Source organism: Coregonus clupeaformis, chromosome 23 (assembly GCF_020615455.1).
Source record: "Coregonus clupeaformis isolate EN_2021a chromosome 23, ASM2061545v1, whole genome shotgun sequence".
NCBI classification, from domain to species: domain Eukaryota; kingdom Metazoa; phylum Chordata; class Actinopteri; order Salmoniformes; family Salmonidae; genus Coregonus; species Coregonus clupeaformis.
The window spans coordinates 33231160-33251868 of NC_059214.1; the positions used below are offsets into that span (position 1 = coordinate 33231160).

The following is a 20709-nucleotide window of genomic DNA, read 5'->3' on the forward strand; positions in this document are numbered from 1 at the left end:
GCCAGTCTCCCGACCTGAACCCAATAGAAAATCTTTGGAGGGAGCTGAAAGTTCGTATTGCCCAGCGACAGCCCCGAAACCTGAAGGATCTGGAGAAGGTCTGTATGGAGGAGTGGGCCAAAATCCCTGCTGCAGTGTGTGCAAACCTGGTCAAGACCTACAGGAAACGTATGATCTCTGTAATTGCAAACAAAGGTTTTTGTACCAAATATTAAGTTCTGCTTTTCTGATGTATCAAATACTTATGTCATGCAATAAAATGCAAATTAATTACTTAAATATCATACAATGTGATTTTCTGGATTTTTGATTCCGTCTCTCACAGTTGAAGTGTACCTATGATAAAAATTACAGACCTCTACATGCTTTGTAAGTAGGAAAACCTGCAAAATCGGCAGTGTATCAAATACTTGTTCTCCCCACTGTAGGCCTAAATAGTATAATTGATGATAAATGACTTACAGTTGAAGTCGGAAGTTTACATACACCTTAGCCAAATTCCTGACATTTAATCCTAGTAAAAATTCCCTGTTTTAGGTCAGTTAGGATCACCACTTTATTTTAAGAATGTGAAATGTCAGAATAATAGTAGAGAGAATTATTTATTTCAGCTTTTATTTCTTTCATCACATTCCCTGTGGGTCAGACGTTTACATACACTCAATTGGTATTTTGTAGCATTGCCTTTAAATTGTTTAACTTGGGTCAAACGTTTCGGGTAGCCTTCCACAAGCTTCCCACAATAAGTTGCGTAAATTTTGGCCCATTCCTCCTGACAAAGCTGGTGTAACTGAGTCAGGTTTGTAGGCCTCCTTGCTTGCGCACACTTTTTCAGTTCTTCCCACACATTTCTATAGGATTGAGGAAGTATGGTCACATTGCATCAGTTTTGGAAAAAGCACCCAATTACCTTAATAGATAATGTCAGACAGTAAGTCAGACAGTAAAATACTACTTGAGTAAAAGTCTAAAAGTATTTGGTTTTAAATATACTTAAGTATCAAAAGTAAATGTAATTGGAAAAATATACTTAAATATCAAAAGGAAAAGTATACATCATTTCACATTCCTTATATTAAGCAAACCGGACGGCACAATTTTCTTATTTTTTTACGGATAGCCAGGGGCACACTCCAACACTCAGACATAATTTACAAACTAAGCATTTGTGTTTAGGGAGTCCGCCAGATCAGAGGCAGTAGGGATGACCAGGGATGTTCTCTTGATAAGCGTGTGAATTGGACCATTTTCCTGTCCTGCTAAGCATTCGACATTTTTTGGGTGTCAGGGAAAATGTATGGAGTAAAAAGTACATTATTTTCATTAGGAATGTAGTGGAGTAAAAGTAAATGTAGTCAAAAATATAAATAGTAAAGTAAAGTACAGAGACCCCCAAAAAACCACTTAAGTAGTACTTTAAAGTATTTTTACTTAAGTAATTGACACCACTGCATTTAATTTGCTCTGTTAAGCCTACCCTTTGGAATGACTTCAATAGCAACAATGAATCTATTTAGTTTTTAAGTAGAGATCTCTCAACAATCATTCTCACGATAGCACATTGGTAATAGTCAGTGACAAATATCATAGCTAAGAAAAGGGTGGCTGTAGATAGATAATTTCTCCAGTAGGAGGTGCTGCCCAAACTTTCTTTTCTGATAGTGGATACAATGTTGAAGATCTGACATTATTTTAAAGGTACAAACTCAACGTATTTTATACAATGTTGTCTATGTTGAAATGTGGTTACCATGACAACATAATCCTGTGGTTGAAATTACACCCTCAAAACAACAGTTGATGACTTTTTTCAAATCCAATGTATATATTCCACGTAGATTCCACGTCACAATATGTTAACAAATTACATTGAAACAACGTTGATTCAACCAGTTTGTGCCCAGAGGGGTGTGTATGTCTTATTATCCTATTTCTGTCTGTCTCTCTTTCTCTCTCTGTCTGAATGAACAGTGTGAAAGCCTTCTCTCTTTAGTCTGTCATTTCCTGCCCTTGAATGGGACTCAGGTGTGTGTGTTTGCACGAGTGTGTTTGCACGCGTGTGTGCTGCACTGTGATGGTATTAGGTAAATCCATTTGAATCCAATCACTTTTTGACGTCACCCATTTTGATTTGAACGAAACCTTATATGTATTTGCCCATTGTAGAAGTGCCCATAGTGACTTTTTGGACCTGAATGCCAAAACATTCAAGAGATAAAGGTGCTCAAAGTTGACCCCTTTTGCATACCCCACCATACCATGAGACATCACTGGAAAAGATAAACGGTTTAAATTTATATAATTTTAAAGCTTACAAACAGGGTTGTGAAACTTTGATCTTTTCTGGATTATTTTTTTAAACCTTTAATGTCAATTATCTAAAAACACATGAACTCAGATTTGTTTCATATTGGCATATGCCTTAGTTTAGACCCTATTTGACATAATCTAAGGTTTTTGTGTTGTGCACGCCATAGGTTGAGACACAACATGCTTTTTAATTCATCACGTTATCACTCGGCAGAAATGCAGAAATAGGCAATGTGGAGGTAAGGGCTAAGGTTGTGTGTGTGTGTTTGTGTATTTGTGTGTGGGTGTTTGTGGATGATGTGGAAGTTTGTTACGGTTTCAGGAAGTGAAGAGGCATTCTTGAAATGATCCTGCTGGATTGTGTAGGCAGAGTTCTATACCCTTCTAACCTCTCTCTCTCTCTCTCCCTCCCTCCTCTCATTTCCTTATTTTCTCCTTTTCTTGTTGGTGAAAGTCTATTTTGGTCATTTTGTGTCACAGAACCCCACTTCATTTCTTGGACAGAATATTGGTGTGTAACACACACACATTCTGTGTGAAAATCAATACTCCCAGCTGGAAAATCTGCACCCCCAGTCAGGGAGAGATGCAATGTGTGTGTGCACGTGCGTGTGTTTCTGCAGGTTGCCCAGTCAGAACCAGAGCAGGTCTAATTGCTGAGTGTGTGAGTGTTCAAATCAAATCAAATCAAATTGTATTGGTCACATACACGTGTTTAGCAGACGTTATTGCGGGTGTAGCGAAATGCTTGTGTTCCTAGCTGCGACAGTGCAGTCATATCTAACAAGTAATATCTAACAATTTCACAACAAATACCCAATACATTCAACTCTAAGTAAAGCAATGGAATTAAGAATATATAAATAAATACACTACTCAAAAAAATAAAGGGAACACTTAAACAACACAATGTAACTCCAAGTCAATCACACTTCTGTGAAATCAAACTGTCCACTTAGGAAGCAACACTGATTGACAATACATTTCACATGCTGTTGTGCAAATGGAATAGACAACAGGTGGAAATTATAGGCAATTAGCAAGACACCCCCAATAAAGGACTGGTTTTGCAGGTGGTGACAGACCACTTCTCAGTTCCTATGCTTCCAGGCTGATGTTTTGGTCACTTTTGAATGCTGGCGGTGCTTTCACTCTAGTGGTAGCATGAGACGGAGTCTACAACCCACACAAGTGGCTCAGGTAGTGCAGCTCATCCAGGATGGCACATCAATGCGAGCTGTGGCAAGAAGGTTTGCTGTGTCTGTCAGCGTAGTGTCCAGAGCATGGAGGCGCTACCAGGAGACAGGCCAGTACATCAGGAGACGTGGAGGAGGCCGTAGGAGGGCAACAACCCAGCAGCAGGACTGCTACCTCCGCCTTTGTGCAAGGAGGAGCAGGAGGAGCACTGCCAGAGCCCTGCAAAATGACCTCCAGCAGGCCACAAATGTGCATGTGTCTGCTCAAACGGTCAGAAACAGACTCCATGAGGGTGGTATGAGGGCCCGACGTCCACAGGTGGGGGTTGTGCTTACAGCCCAACACCGTGCAGGACGTTTGGCATTTGCCAGAGAACACCAAGATTGGCAAATTCGCCACTGGCGCCCTGTGCTCTTCACAGATGAAAGCAGATTCACACTGAGCACATGTGACAGACGTGACAGAGTCTGGAGACGCCGTGGAGAACGTTCTGCTGCCTGCAACATCCTCCAGCATGACCGGTTTGGCGGTGGATCAGTCATGGTGTGGGGTGGCATTTCTCTGTACCTCCATGTGCTCACCAGAGGTAGCCTGACTGCCATTAGGTACCGAGATGAGAACCTCAGACCCCTTGTGAGACCATATGCTGGTGCGGTTGGCCCTGGGTTCCTCCTAATGCAAGACAATGCTAGACCTCATGTGGCTGGAGTGTGTCAGCAGTTCCTGCAAGAGGAAGGCATTGATGCTATGGACTGGCACGCCCGTTCCCCAGACCTGAATCCAATTGAGCACATCTGGGACATCATGTCTCGCTCCATCCACCAACGCCACGTTGCACCACAGACTGTCCAGGAGTTGGCGGATGCTTTAGTTCAGGTCTGGGAGGAGATCCCTCAGGAGACCATCCGCCACCTCATCAGGAGCATGCCCAGGCGATGTAGGGAGGTCATACAGGTACGTGGAGGCCACACACACTACAGAGCCTCATTTTGACTTGTTTTAAGGACATTACATCAAAGTTGAATCAGCCTGTAGTGTGGTTTTCCACTTTAATTTTGAGGGTGTGTTATTGTTATGTGTTATTTTAGTGTTCACTTCATTTTTTTGAGCAGTGTATATGGACGAGCAATGTCAGAGCGGCATAGACTAAGATACAGTAGAATAGTATAGAATACAGTATATACATATGAGATGAGTAATGCAAGATATGTAAACCCTATTAAAGTGACTAGTGTTCCATTTATTAAAGTGGCCAGTGATTTCTAATATATGTATATAGGCAGCAGCCTCTAATGTGCTAGTGAAGGCTATTTAACAGTCTGATGGCCTTGAGATAGAAGCTGTTTTTCAGTCTCTCGGTCCGAGCTTTGATGCACCTGTGCTGACCTCGCCTTTTGCATGATAGCGGTGTGAACAGGCAGTGGCACGGGTGGTTGTTGTCCTTGATGATCTTTTTGGCCTTCCTGTGACACCGGGTGCTGTAGGTGTCCTGGAGGGCGGGTAGTTTGCCCCCGGTGATGCGTTGGGCAGACCGCACCACCCTCTGGAGAGCCCTGCGGTTGCGGGCGGTGCAGTTGCCGTACCAAGCGGTGATACAGCCCGACAGGATGCTCTCAATTGTGCATCTGTAAAAGTTTGTGAGGGTTTTAGGTGCCAAGCCAAATTTCTTCAGCCTCCTGAGGTTGAAGAGGCGCTGTTGCGCCTTCTTCACCACATTGTCTGTGTGGGTGGACTATTTCAGTTTGTCAGTGATGTGTACGCTGATGAACTTGAAGCTTTCCACCTTCTCCACTTGGTCCCGGTCTCCTGAAGTCCACGATCATCTCCTTTGTTTTGTTGACGTTGAGTGTTGTCTCTGATTGGGGTTAAAGACTGCATCGCTGCAGGGCTTCTGGAATAATTACTGCTGTTTAACCTTTCCTCTGGCACACACAAACACACACACAAACACACACACACACACACCACATAACACACCACACCATCGACCAAGCGAGTGTTCTCCTTTTCCAGTACAGCATTCATCCACTGTCTCATTTGAACAGGTTCAGAAGTTGTCAGTAGGCGTTCAGTACTAATATGTCTGTCTTTTGGTGCTCAGTCGGTGTCAAGGCCTGGTTCACTGTCTCCTCTGCATCGTGGCCATAGAGATTAGACTGTGTCAGGTTAGTGTTGACTCAGCAGCATTAACACACCACAGACTCATCCAACTGATCTTCTCACTGCCCGCTGGCCTGTCTGTACTGCATCTACACTCACCACAGAAGCAGCTACTACTGTAGCCTCACTGCAGTGGGTGTGTGTCTGTCTGTGCTGACAGTGGTCCATGTCCTGCAGAAGAGTGAATTCTGCTGTAATAGAACATCTCTGTGTACTGCCTCAACACAAACAGGTTGGACGATATGGAATATGGAATGGAAGCGTTATATGGAAGCGTTATTTTAGCTAATGTGTAATCTACTTTCCCTGGGTCTTGTGTAAGGGATGGATAATGTAAATGTGACTTGGCTGTCTGTGAGAGAACTGTAGACAGAGGTTTAGTATTTTAGCTTGCTAGGGAGAGTCAAAGAGTTTCTAGATTTGAGTGGGAGGGAGATTCAGTGTGTATAGATGTCACTGTCAAGTGTGAGTGAGAGTCAGGCAATATGGCCGCCAGAGCTGTTCATTTATTACCTGGGCTTTGACATTCATGGTTGATTATAACATGAACAGATTTCACTCATAGCTAGATTTGCAGTTGTGGGTTGGGGTGGGTGCTGTGCAGTTTTGGGGGTGAGGTAGGGGTGGTAACAGGGGCGGGGGCCTTGGCCTGGGGATTGATAGTGGTGGTATGGCTACGGCATGCACCACGGCACGCGACACACACGGTACGCGACACACACGGTACGCGACACACACGGTACGCTAGGCAGTTCTGGTTATCCTTTAACAAGAAGATAACACAGACTTTAACCCTGACACAGAGAGGTTTCAACCACACACACACACACACACACACACACTCCAGTGCACTTCAGTTTAAACCCACTTAAACAGGAGTAGGCCTTCCAATAATCCCAAGGGAAAGGCATGCCGTGCAATTTACTGTAGAGGAAGGAAAGAGAGCAGAGGGGGAAAGGTAGAGGAGGAGGAGAAGAGAGCTTGTATGAGAAAATGATCATTTGTCTAGGTTGGCCTGGCTCTCAGATTTTCATTTGACATTTTAGTCATTTAGCAGACGCTCTTATCCAGAGCAATTTACTGGAGCAATTAGGGTTAAGTGCCTTGTTCATACTGCAGCATTATGGATCTTGACTGTACTACAATCATATGTGCGTTGAATAATCTAAACCACGCAAGTCGCTGGCTGAGATTCAAACCCAGTCCCATTGATGTTTAGTAATGGACGACTGTTATAATGTGTATGATTGCGTAATAACACGTGAGTGTGTCAGGCTTTGTAATATAACTCTAAACAGTGTGGTCATGTGAGTGTGTGTCTCATCTAGTCTCACTTGCTTATTTGTCATTTATAAACTGGGTGGTTCAAGCCTTGAATGCTGATTGGCTGCCAGCTGTAGTATATCAGACCGTATACTATGGGTATGACAAAACACTTATCTTTACTGCTCTAATTACGTTGGTAACCAGTTTATAATAGCAATAAGGCACCTCAGGGGTTTGTGGTATATTGGCCATATACCACACCCCCTCGGGCCTTATTGCTTAATTAGACACACTCTTCACTTAAGGTCACTGAAAACTATCTCACCCCTTCTCTACCCTCCTCCTCTCTTTTATCCTCCCTCCAGGGGACAAGGATGGCAGTAAGGTGACAACGGTGGTGGCCACCCCAGGCCAAGGGCCTGACAGGCCGCAAGAGGTCAGCTACACAGACACCAAAGTGATCGGGAACGGCTCCTTCGGAGTGGTCTACCAGGCCAAGCTGTGCGACTCTGGAGAGCTGCTGGCCATCAAGAAGGTTCTGCAGGACAAGAGGTTTAAGGTGAGAGAGACTGCAGGGTGCGCGCAGGCACATACAGTTGAAGTCGGAAGTTTACATACACCTTAGCCAAATACATTTAAACTCAGTTTTCACAATTCCTGACATTTAATCCTAGTAAAAATGCACTGTTTTAGGTCAGTTAGGATCACCACTTTATTTTAAGAATGTGAAATGTCAGAATAATAGTAGTTTTAAGCTTTTATTTCTTTCATCACATTCCCAGTGGGTCAGAAGTTTACATACACTCAATTAGTATTTGGTAGCATTGCCTTTAAAAGGTTTAACTTGGGTCAAACGTTTCAGGTAGCCTTCCACAAGCTTCCCACAATAAATTGGGTGAATTTTGGCCCATTTCTCCTGACAGAGCTGGTGTAACTGAGTCAGGTTTGTAGGCCTCCTTGCTCGCATACGCTTTTTCAGTTCTGCCCACAAATGTTCTATAGGATTGAGGTCAGGGCTTTGTGATGGCCACTCCAATACCTTGACTTTGTTGTCCTTAAGCCATTTTGCCACAACTTTGGAAGTATGCTTTGGGTCATTGTCCATTTGGAAGACCCATTTGCGACCAAGCTTTAACTTCCTGACTGATGTCTTGAGATGTTGCTTCAAAATATCCACATAATGGTGTTCTTCGGCTTGCAAGCGTCCACCTTTTTCCTCCAAACATAACGATGGTCATTATGGCCAAACAGTTCTATTTTTGTTTAATCAGACCAGAGGACATTTCTTCAAAAAGTACGATCTTTGTCCCCAAACCGTAGTCTGGCTTTTCTATGGCGGTTTTGGAGCAGTGGCTTCTTCCTTGCTGAGCGGCCTTTCAGGTTATGTCGATGTAGGACTTGTTTTACTGTGGATATAGATACTTTTGTACCTGTTTCCTCCAGCATCTTCACAAGGTCCTTTGCTGTTGTTCTGGGATTGATTTGCACTTTTCGCACGTTCATCTCTAGGAGACAGAACGCGTCTCCTTCCTGAGCGGTATGACGGCTGCATGGTCCCATGGTGTTTATACTTGCGTACTATTGTTTGTACAGATGAACGTGGTACCTTCAGGCGTTTGGGAATTGCTCCCAAGGATGAACCAGACTTGTGGAGGTCTACAATTCTTTTTCTGAGGTCTTGGCTGATTTCTTTTCATTTTCCCATGATGTCAAGCAAAAAAGGCACTGAGTTTGAAGGTAGGCCTTGAAATACATCCACAGGTACACCTCCAATTGACTCAAATTATGTAAATTAGCCTATCAGAAGCTTCTAAAGCCATGACATCATTTTCTGGAATTTTCCAAGCCATTTAAAGGCACAGTCAACTTAGTGTGTGTAAACTTCTGACCCACTGGAATTGTGATACAGTGAATTATAAGTGAAATAATCTGTCTGTAAACAATTGTTGGAAAAATGACTTGTGTCATGCACAAAGTAGATGTCCTAACCGACTTGCCAAAACTATAGTTTGTTAACAAGAAATTTGTGGAGTGGTTGAAAAACGAGTTTTAATAACTCCAACCTAAGTGTATGTAAACTTCCGACTTCAACTGTTACACACACACACGCACAAGGTTTCTCTGATCTTGTGTTCTCCGCTCTCATGAAACGATTACATCGTTCATGTCTTTTCAAAGATAACATCCTTCATTCATCTTTCAGTTGAAGTCTTTTTCTTCCATCCTTTCTTTGTAACGGATTATTTTCATTCAGAGTGTGTTCCTCTGGAAAGGATGACTCCATCCATTCACACTACTGTTCTCTTGTCTTTTGTGAATGGATTACAGGCTCCACACTCTGTTAGTAGAACAGAGAGCGAGACAAACACACACACTATACAGGTGTCACTCAGTTCCCTGCCACTCCCTAGTCTAGGCCCACTACTACAGAAACAAACTCCTACATCTAAATCTGCTCAGTGGTAGCAGTGAATGCACAGATGGCTGTGCTGCGTAGCATTGTGTTTTGCGTGTGTGTGTGTGTGTGTGTGCTAGCGTGTGTGTCAAGGTCCAGATTGTCGCCATATTAACCCAATTTCTCCTAGGCCTCACGATACCATCACTATCCCGATGTGGGGCTGTGAATTGGATTGACTGTTGTGTTGTTGTTGTCCCTTTTAAGAGGAGTGAAAATGTCCCAACTCTGTATTGTGTTGACAGCCAGGCCTGTTGGTGATGTCACCGTTGGACCGGTGGCCAGTGTCCTGCTGCTAGCTTGAGGACAAACACACAGACAGAAAGAGGGAGACTACTCAAAGCTGTTTACATTAGCATTAGTTACTAGCTTGGATTCTCATTAAAGTCATTGTCTTTGTTAGGTCACTAGCTTTGCCCTCAGAAGTCTTGGATTTATTATCCTAATTATTAGCTTTGGAGCAGCAGATGTACTAAAGCATTTAGTTTGACTACTTTCTGATGCAGAGTGCAGTGATGTGTGCTGAAACTATCGCCCATAATAAACTGTGTCCAGTGGCTTCAATACAGTGGTAGCTGCATTCATATAGATCAGGGGTGGCAAATTCATTCCATGGAGAACCTAGTGTCTGCAGGTTTTTGCGTTTTCCTTTCAATTAAGACCTAGACAACCAGGTGACCTTAATTCATCAATCAAGTACAGGGGAGGAGTGAAAATCCGCAGACACTCGGCCCTCTGTGGAATGAGTTTGACACGTGATATAGATAATATCCCCATAATCTAAGACCAGAATGAATGTTGACTGAATTATTTGTTTTCTGTTATTTAACAAAAGGCATGACCTTGTCCTATAAAATAAGCCCATTTTAATTCTTAAAGGTAGACTCAGCTAAATGACATTGTCACAAGCAGCACCACAGATATTGAGATGAGCGAGATGCAAGACTTCGCTCTCACATAGTCACACAGAGTATCTGCGTATGTGCACGGGTTCGCTTCACGCTGTTCACAGCGAGGTAGCCAGGGAAATTGAGCCTCGTGCTTCAACGCTTTTAATTGTTGTGGAAATTAACCGACTATGCTGTTTACTTTCTGCATCTACGTCATCGCTGAGTCTACCTTTAACTTCTTAACTAATTAATCAAAATGCTTTTTGAAGGAAAGCCTATCATCAATCCAGATGCCTATAAGCAGGAACACGATCAATGAGGGCACCATCCAATGCACGCATGAATAAATTATCAGATACATTCTTACCTGATTTGGAAAATAACATATACTTAATTTTACCGCATTAAGTAGCAATTTCAGTTCAACAAAGGCTTTCTGCAAGCCAATAAAGGCAGATTGAAGCTCCAAAATGTCCTGGTCAACCGTGGGGGCAATGGCATACACAACAGTGTCATCTGCATACAGGTGAAAGTATTTTTATTTGACAGATAAACCAATATTCTTAATGTAAATAGTAAAAAGAACTGGACCAAGAATCGATCCCTGTGGGACACCCTTTGTTATGTCCAGAAAAATGGATTTAACACCATCAGTAAATTGTTAAATCATTTTCAAACCAGTTACTTGCAGATGTGTTCTTAGACAGGCAGCCCAATTCTGATCTTTTTCCACTAATTGGTCTTTGGACCAATCACATCAGATCTTTTCACATCAGATCTTTTTCAGAATTGGGCTGCCTGTCTAAAAGCAGACTTAGTCAGACGTAGAGGTTTGGGTGTTCTGTTTTCCCTTCATAGCAGCCAACCCCCCTCTGTTTCTTTTCACTCTCTCCCTCACTCCCTATGTGCGGACTGTTAAGAAGAATGAACTCAATGAGCGTTGAGCGCTAAGTCTCCTCACATGACTGCTGCGCACACACACACACATACACACACAAACACATGCAAACAGTTCACATGTACATTTTACATTTTAGTCATTTAGCAGACGCTCTTATCCAGAGCCACTTACAGTTAGTGAGTGCATACATTTTTCACACACATCTTTGTCTCCTCCTCTTCTCTATATTTCTGTTTTTCTCTGTTTCTGCAGTGTGCCTCACACAAGGAGTGGGCCATAAGCAGGGAGCTTTGTAACCAGTCAGCACATGTGCATGCACGCACCCACACACACACGCACATACATACATACATACATACATACATACATACATACACTGCAGGCACGTGAGCAGGCTCTATACCATAATGCAGCTGGCTAAAGTAACTGTGTGTGTGTGTTCTAGTGTCAGGCGCTGGGTGGGCTCAGGCTTCTCCCAGTGCATCTTGGGATATGTCCCTCTGGACTTCTTTGAGGGATCATATTTCAGCCCAGTGGAAGAATGTTAAATACCCATAGTGTGTAAGTATAGTGTGCGTGTGCATGTGTGTGTAGGATGCTCTGGTGTGTGTGTACTCTGCATAGTCAGGGCTGTAAATAAAAAATAATATTGGTAGCACTGGTGCTCCCACCTTGAAAAAGTTAGGAGCACAACATAACATTTAGGAACACCAGAAAAAAAAATAGATTGAGATATAGCCTATATGAATTCTAGCTACTTCTGAAGCACATGTTGTGCCCTAGAAACTAATATGTAACCCTGTAAATACATTTGTTTATCTGTCATTGAACTTAAAAAGTCATTTGTGGAATATTAGGTTTCTACTTTATGTAAAAGCACAATTTTCCTATTGAGATGCATTACATTGAAAATTGTACCCCGTCTCTTTAAGAGCAAGTTTGTGATGAGGAAATGCAAGATACAGTTGAAGTCGGAAGTTTACATACACTTAGGTTGGTGTCATTAAAACTCGTCTTTCAACCACTCCACACATTTCTTGTTAACAAACTATAGTTTTGGCAAGTCGGTTAGGACATCTACTTCGTGCATGACACAAGTACTTTTTCCAACAATTGTTTACAGACATATTATTTCACTAATAATTCACTGTATCACAATTCCAGTGGGTCAGAAGTTTACATACACTAAGTTGACTGTGCCTTTAAACAGCTTGGAAAATTCCAGAAAATGATGTCATGGCTTTAGAAGCTTCTGATAGGCTAATTGACATCATTTGAGTCAATTGGAGGTGTATCTGTGGATGTATTTCAAGGCCTACCTTCAAAATCAGTGCCTCTTTGCTTGACATCATGGGAAAATCAAAAGAAATCAGCCAAGACCTCAGAAAAAAATGGTAGACCTTCACAAGTCTGGTTCATCCTTGGGAGCAATTTCCAAACGCCTGAAGGTACCACGTTCATCTGTACAAACAATAGTACGCAAGTATAAACACCATGGGACCACGCAGCCGACATATCGCTCAGGAAGTAGACGCGTTCTGTCTCCTAGAGATGAACGTACTTTGGTGCGAAAAGTGCAAATCAATCCCAGAACAACAGCAAAGGACCTTGTGAAGATGCTGGAGGAAACAGGTACAATGTATCTATATCCACAGTAAAACAAGTCCTATATCGACATAACCTGAAAGGCCGCTCAGCAAGGAAGAAGCCACTGCTCCAAAACCGCCATAAAAAAGCCAGACTACGGTTTGCAACTGCACATGGGGACAAAGATCGTACTTTTTGGAGAAAAGTCCTCTGGTCTGATGAAACAAAAATAGAACTGTTTGGCCATAATGACCATCGTTATGTTTGGAGGAAAAAGGGGATAGCTTGCAAGCCGAAGAACACCATCCCAACCGTGACGCACGGGGGTGGCAGCATCATGCTGTGGGGGTGCTTTGCTGCAGGAGGGACTGGTGCACTTCACAAAATAGATGGCATCATGAGGAAGGAAAATGATGTGGATATATTGAAGCAACATCTCAAGACATCAGTCAGGATGTTGAAGCTTGGTCACAAATGGGTCTTCCAAATGGACAAAGACCCCAAGCATACTTCCAAAGTTGTGGCAAAATGGCTTAAGGACAACAAAGTCAGGGTATTGGAGTGGCCATCACAAAGCCCTGACCTCAATCCTTTAGAACATTTGTGGGCAGAACTGAAAAGGTGTGTGCGAGCAAGGAGGCCTAGAAACCTGACTCAGTTACACCAGCTCTGTCAGGAGGAATGGGCCAAAATTCACCCAACTTATTGTGGGAAGCTTGTGGAAGGCTACCCGAAACGTTTGACCCAAGTTAAACAATTTAAAGGCAATGCTACCAAATACTAATTGAGTGTATACTTCTGACCCACTGGGAATGTGATGAAAGAAATATAAGCTGAAATGAATCATTCTCTCTACTGCAACGCCAGGGTTGTGGGTTTGATTCCCACAGGGGGTATGAAAAAAAAAAATATATTGTATGCACTAACTGTAAGTCGCTCTGGATAAGAGCGTCTGCTAAATGACTAAAATGTAAATGTATTATTCTGTCATTTCACATTCTTAAAATAAAGTGGTGATCCTAACTGACCTAAAACAGGGAATTTTTACTAGGATTAAATGTCAGGAATTGTGAAAAACTGAGTTTAAATGTATTTGTCTAAGGTGTATGTAAACTTCCGACTTCAACTGTATCTGTTATTCATTTATTGCTATGACCAGTGATCTCCTGAAGAAGCTATCCCTTTTTCTTTCTTTCTGTACCCCCAAATGTTTGGATATACTGGTAAATCTACCAGGTTGTTAGCTAGCTAGCTAATGAGGTAACAAACATGACTGAACAAAGTGTAAAAAACAAATGCGGCCCGCAAGTAGTTTTAGAATGGCCCGTGACATGGTTTATGAATGTTTAAAAAAAAGTAACTAAAATAAACTTGTTTATTATCTTCTGAATCAATTTGTTTCTCCTGTCTTGAATGTAGAAGTTGTATTTTGCGATCTCCCAAAATAAATGTGATCTCTGAGGAGAAGTTCAATCAGTGAATCAGGTCATCTCCGTGGTAACCAGAGACTCTTTCTGCCATACATGCCTTCAAACTACCATAAAACCCCTTAAGTATTCCCTTGCCTAAGTAAAACATTTGAAGGGCTCTATGCAACAACTTTAAACAATTCCCTTAGGTAAGGGGAAATTGTTCCTTAAGGTAAATCCTTAAGGGAAACACTTTGGCAACTCCAAACATCAGCCTCGAAACCTTAATGACTTGGAGAAGATCTGCAAAGAGGAGTGGGACAAAATCCCTCCTGAGATGTGTGCAAACCTGGTGGCCAACTACAAGAAACGTCTGACCTCTGTGATTGCCAACAAGGGTTTTGCCACCAAGTAATAAGTCATGTTTTGCAGAGGGGTCAAATACTTATTTCCCTCATTAAAATGCAAATCAATTTATAACATTTTTGGCATGCGTTTTTCTGGATTTTGTTGTTGTTATTCTGTCTCTCACTGTTCAAATAAACCTACCATTAAAATGATAGACTGATCATTTCTTTGTCAGTGGGCAAATGTACAAAATCAGCAGGGTATCAAATAATTTTTTCCCTCACTGTAGATGACCTGGTCAGTATATGACAGGTCAGCAGTAATCACTGCGGTGCCTTCTGCTGCTCTGCTCTGCTCCATATGGCACTACCGTCCTCTTCTCTCCCTGGTGGTGGGAAAGAGGGCGTTGCCTTACTGCCATGCATGCTGGTCTGCCGGCCTGTCTGTCTCTATGTCTTGGAGACACAGGAAACCACATTGGAGGATGGTGATGTCACTGGCAAGTTGAGGGGGTGGCTCAATGGTAGACGAGATTGAAGTAGTAGGCTAATATTGCTCATTTGTGTCCATACATACAGTAACCTATTCATTTCTTTTGTTTGTAAGAGTATAAGATGGTTTGTCTCTGTCAGTGTACTGACAGCTCAGCGGTCCTGTTCCTCCTTAGTGACAGGGTTAAATTCAAGTCATTCCCAACCTCCACTCCCATGTCACTCTGAAATGGCTGTGTATCCTAGAGACATTCCTGGAGTTCTATTTTCAACACTCCTGGGTTTCCGCTTTCTCCCTCTCTCTCTCTCTCTCTCTCCCTCTCTCCCTCTCCATCTCCCTCTCTCTCTCTCTCTCTCGCTCTCTCTCGCTGCATTCCAGTGTAGATCAGAGCTGGGAGGGTGGGAAGGAAGTGTGTTTCCATGGAGATTCAATGACTAGGCTGGACTCCGGTTTAAAAGATTGGTAGGCCTTCAGGATATTATAAACTCCATATCCCAGAGGGCTCTCTGTCTTGTCTGGACTCCCTCTTCACCCTCTGTATCCTCTGTCTCTCACACTACTCTTCATCCCAGGAGCTGCTCTTCTTCTCTCTGTTTTCTAACCTTTATACAACCGTTCTGCATGGAACACATATGTTCTAACCATTATAAAACCATTATATGGTTGTGGTGCATATGTTGTAATCACTACAAAACTCTCCATGTTCTAGTTTAACTGTTACACAACCACTCTGTATGGAGCGTAGAGTGGATATGGAATGTTGATGTTCTTAAAAGAAAGCGTGAGAAAGAGAGGGCGGAGAGAGAGAGAGCTGGCTAAGACAGTATAATATAGTTGTTAAAGGTTTATATAACACTTTAATTCCTGCCCCCTGCAGTAACGTAAGTAAACACACACACACTCTCTCACAATCACACACACAGACAGTTGTACAGCTAACCTTGTGGGGAAACACAATTCAGTCCCATTCAAAATCCTATTTTCCCTAAACCCTAACCCTAACCCGTACTCTTACCCTAACCCTAACCTTAACCCTAACCTTAACCCAAAAACCTAACCCTATCCCTAAACCTAACCCTAGCTCCTAACCCTAAAACTAACGCTATCTCCTAACCCTAACCCTTTACATAATTCTAATACTAATTCTAACCTTAACCCTAAACCCACTAGAAATAGGATTTGACCTCGTGGGGACTAACAAAATGTCCCCAGTTGGCCAAATGTTTGTTAGTATACTATTCTTGTGGGGACTTCTGGTCCCCACAAGCATAGTTAAATACGTACACACACACACACACACACACACACACACACACACACACACACACACACACACACACACACACACAGAGCTAGAAATGTGATTGCCTCACTCATATGCTGCAGCCTTTTAAAATATACAGATAACACAGGCACATGCTGGGGAGATTCTCTGCACAAAATTGCTCAGTGAATACAGGAAGCTCCTGTCTTTTCAGTGGATAGACATTGTGATGAGTACATAATGCGTGAAACAGTTGTCACTCCATGTATGAAATCCATGGTTTCCATAAGAACGAGGGGAGATTCTGTCCTCCATTGTTGAAACATGAGTAGATATCTTGCCTGTGGCTACTCTTTCTCTGTGGGTGGCTACTCTTCCTCTGTGGGTGGCTACTCTTCCTCTGTGGGTGGCTACTCTTCCTCTGTGGGTGGCTACTCTTCCTCTGTGGTGGCTACTCTTCCTCTGTGGTGGCTACTCTTCCTCTGTGGGTGTCTACTTTTCCTTTGCGGGTAGCTACTCTTCCTCTGTGGGTGGCTACTCTTCCTTTGTGGGTGGCTACGCTTATTCCTCTGTGGGTGGCTACTTTTCCTGCTCTGTGGGTGGTTACTCTTTCTCTGTGGGTGGCTACTCTTACTCTGCCGCTACGCTTTCCTCTGTGGGTGGCTACTGTTCCTCTGTGGGTGGCTACTTTTCCTGCTCTGTGGGTGGCTACTCTTTCTCTGTGGGTGGCTACTCTAACTCTGCCACTACGCTTCCTCTGTGGGTGGCTACTCATCCTCTGTGGGTGGCTACTCTTCCTCTGTGGGTGGCTACTTTTCCTTTGTGGGTGGCTACTCTTCCTCTGTGGGTGGCTATTCTTCCTTTGTGGGTAGCTACTCTTCCTCTGTGGGTGGCTACTCTTCCTCTGTGGGTGGCTACTCTTCCTCTGTGGTAGCTACTCTTCCTTTGTGGGTGGCTAATCTTCTTCCTCTGTGGGTGGCTACTCTTCCTCTGTGGTAGCTACTCTTCCTTTGTGGGTGGCTAATCTTCTTCCTCTGTGGGTGGCTACTCTTATTCCTCTGTGGGTGGCTACTTTTCCTGCTCTGTGGGTGGTTACTCTTACTCTGCCGCTACGCTTTCTCTGTGGGTGGCTACTCTTACTCTGTGGGTGGCTACTCTTACTCTGTGGGTGGCTACTTGTCCTCCTCTGTGGGTGGCTACATTTTACATTTGACATTTTAGTCATTTAGCAGACGCTCTTATCCAGAGCGACTTACAGTTAGTGAGTGCATACATTTTTTCATACTACTCTTCCTCTGTGGGTGGCTTCTCTTCCTCTTGGTCTGTTTGGCTGGAGTCTTCTGTGGGCTTGGAGTTCTCCAGACTGAGGGCTAATAATTATCTTACGTTATGTATAATTCTTGATATGAGTCAAATCTGTGCTGTGTCTGTCTGTAGTTCACCTGTATCTAACCTGGCTTTCTCTCTCTGCTGCTGTTTGCTGTTGACCCACCTATGTGTTGTAGTTCTCTCATGCTGTATCCTGTTGTAACAGTAAGTAGTATTGACTGATGTCTGTCTGTCTCTCTCCCTGTCAGAACCGCGAGCTGCAGATCATGAGGAAGCTGGACCACTGCAACATCGTACGCCTGCGCTACTTCTTCTACTCCAGCGGAGACAAGGTATGTCTGTCTCTGTCCGTCCGTCCGTCTGTTTGTCTCTCTCTATCTGTCTCTCTCTCTCTCTCTCTCTCTCTCTCTCTCTCTCTCTCTCTCTCTCTCTGTCCGTCTGAATGTCTGTCTCTCTGTCCATCTGTCTGTCTCTCTGTCGGTCTGTCTCTCTCTGTGTCTGTCTGTCTGTCTCTCTCGCTCTCTCTCTCTGTCGGTCTGTGTCTCTCTGTGTCTGTCTGTCTCTCTCTCTCTCTCTCTCTCTCTCTCTCTCTCTGTCTGTCCATCTGTCTGTCTCTCTGTACGTCTGTCTGTCTGTCTCTCTCTCTGTCTCTCTGTCTGTCCATCTGTCTGTCTCTCTGTACCTCTGTCCCTGTCTCTCTTTCTGTGTGTTTTGTAGTGTGCCTTTGGAAAGTATTCAGACCCCTTGACTTTTTCCACATTTTGTTAGGTTACAGCCATATTCTAAAATTGATTACATCGTTTTTTCCCCCCTCATCAATCTACACACAATAACGTATAATGACAAAGCAAAAACAGGTTTTTAGAAATGTTTGCTAATTTATTAAAAATAAAAAACGGAAATATCATATTTACATAAGTATTCAGACCCTTTACTCAGTACTTTGTTAAAGCACCTTTGGCAGCGATTACAGCCTCGAGTCTTCTTGGGTATAACGTCATTATAGATTGATGAGGATTTTTTTTTTTTAATCCATTTTAGAATAAGGCAATAACATAACAAAATGTAAAAAAAGTCAAGGGGTCTGAATAGTTTCCGAAGGCACTGTATGAGAGAGAGCGAGAGAGCGAGAGCTTGTCAACTAATATTTAACCTGTAACCTGATAACAATGAGAGGACGAGAGAAAGGAGAGAAGGAGGGAGGAAGAGAGGAAGAGAGGGGGGAAGTTGCTGGTTGAGAAAAAAGGGGGGGCTTTTGTCTTGTGTCTGAATACTTTCCGAAGGCACTTTATGTCTGTCTTTCCGTATCGCTGTCTGTCTTTCCGTATCGCTGTCTTTATGACTGTCTCTCTATCTGTCTCTCTGTCTTGTCTGTATCGCTGTCTGTCCGTCTGTCTGTCTGTATCGCTGTCTGTCTTTCCGTATCGCTGTCTTTATGACTGTCTCTCTCTCTGAGTATTCTGAGTAGTCATAACCCATGAATGGTTCAGTTCGTAGAATCTGTCATTCACATGCTGGCAGGAGGAACACTGACAAATATAGACCACACTCATGTGCCCAATATGTCAGAGTGCATGTATGCAGCATGCACAGCGCCAGGTCCATGACACTGCAGTAATGGATTCTCCCACTCAGGAAACCTAGTCTGGACTGGGTTTGGGACACCCATGGGTGTGGGTGAGGGAGAGAGGCTGTGGGAGAGGGGAGTGGGCACTGAGTAAAGGGGTTGCCTGACCAAAGGCCACTTGCTAATTTTAGGAACCACCACGTGCAAGAAGGCCTCTCGTGAGCCTCATTCTTCTCCTCTTTCTCTCCTCTCTGACCTCTCTTTTCCTCCTACCCCCTTCTCTCTCTGTTCTAATTGTGGATAGCTGGCATAGTGTGATTGGTATGGGGATTATAGCTCTGCAGACACGTAGGAGGGAAAAAGACAGGCAGAGAGGGAGAGAGAGTGTATGCATGATAGCGTTCAGGTCTGAAGATGGGTCCTGGTCAGATGGCTCATGTCTAGTGTAAAGTGTAGTGCCAGTTGTAGCAGACTAACAGTAGTGTTAGCTGTTAGTAGTACATTTACATTTACATCATTTAGCAGACGCTCTTATCTGTGTTAGCTGTTAACAGTTGTGTTAGCTGTTAGTAGCCTAGTAGCTGTGTTAGCTGTTAACAGTAGTGTTAGATTTGAACAGCAGTGATGGCTGTAAGCAGGAGCATACCGCTAGCTGTAGTAATAGTGTTTGTAGCAGCAATAGTGTTAGCTGTTAGCAGTAGTGTTAGTAGTAGCAATAGTGTTAGCAGTAGCAACAGTGTTAGGGTTATGTGGAGTTATATAAGGTCTGGAGTCTGGACTGATTAAACACTGTTCTGGTTCACTCTTTAGCCACTTACACAACACACGTCAAACACAGTGCTAGTTTTAGAGCTCTAGCACACAGTGGCACTGTGAGTTCACGGCATGCCGCTAGGTTTGGCTAAGCCATGTCTCGTGTACAGTTGGCAGAACTGAGAGGTGTGTGTGATCAGTCCTCAGGTACAGAGAAAGGGGGAGGAGAGATGGGTACCAGTCTGCAGCAGCTGGCAGTGCCAATATCTTTACATGTCTTTGACAGTATGCCAGGCTTATGAATTTTAACAGTGCTCTAGTCTTCCTAGATGATTATTTACCCAGTGTTCAGACGTACAGTCTTAGTGTGAATAAAAGTATTCTGAAATGAGTGGTAGTTCTCTCTCTCTCTCCCTCTCCTCTCTCTCGCTCTCTCTCTCACTCTCTCGCTCCTCTCTCTCACTCTCTCTCACTCATATCCAGGATTGGTCCCTTAAATACTTTAGCGATCCTCGCTATATGAGCCACGTTACAATTCCCACCAAGTGAGTTAACCCTATTGGTGCGATGCGTAGTGTGTTTGCCTTTCAGTCCAGCAACCCGGGTTTGCTTCCCTGCCCGCTACGTTTGTGTCAGAAGTGGGATGGCAGCCGTGGAGACATCGGAACGCACGGCCCGGAACGTGCGAGTGGGCTGAGTAGTCAAAACACTGGGACGTGCCTTCTCTTTTGGAGGGCAGTGTAGTGATCCTCGCTATATGAGCCACGTTACAATTCCCACC

General features: G+C 43.5%; 1 protein-coding gene across 2 annotated transcripts in view; it reads left to right on the plus strand.

The window, feature by feature from the left end:
* Nucleotides 1-20709, plus strand: part of LOC121537086 (glycogen synthase kinase-3 beta) — a 43440-nt gene that overhangs the window by 14155 nt on the left and 8576 nt on the right. For both annotated transcript variants that reach the window (XM_041844849.2, XM_041844850.2), the window contains exons 2-3: nt 7299-7492; nt 17857-17940. In XM_041844849.2, the coding sequence (XP_041700783.1) occupies nt 7299-7492; nt 17857-17940 (278 nt within the window). The remainder of the gene's footprint in view (nt 1-7298; nt 7493-17856; nt 17941-20709) is intronic.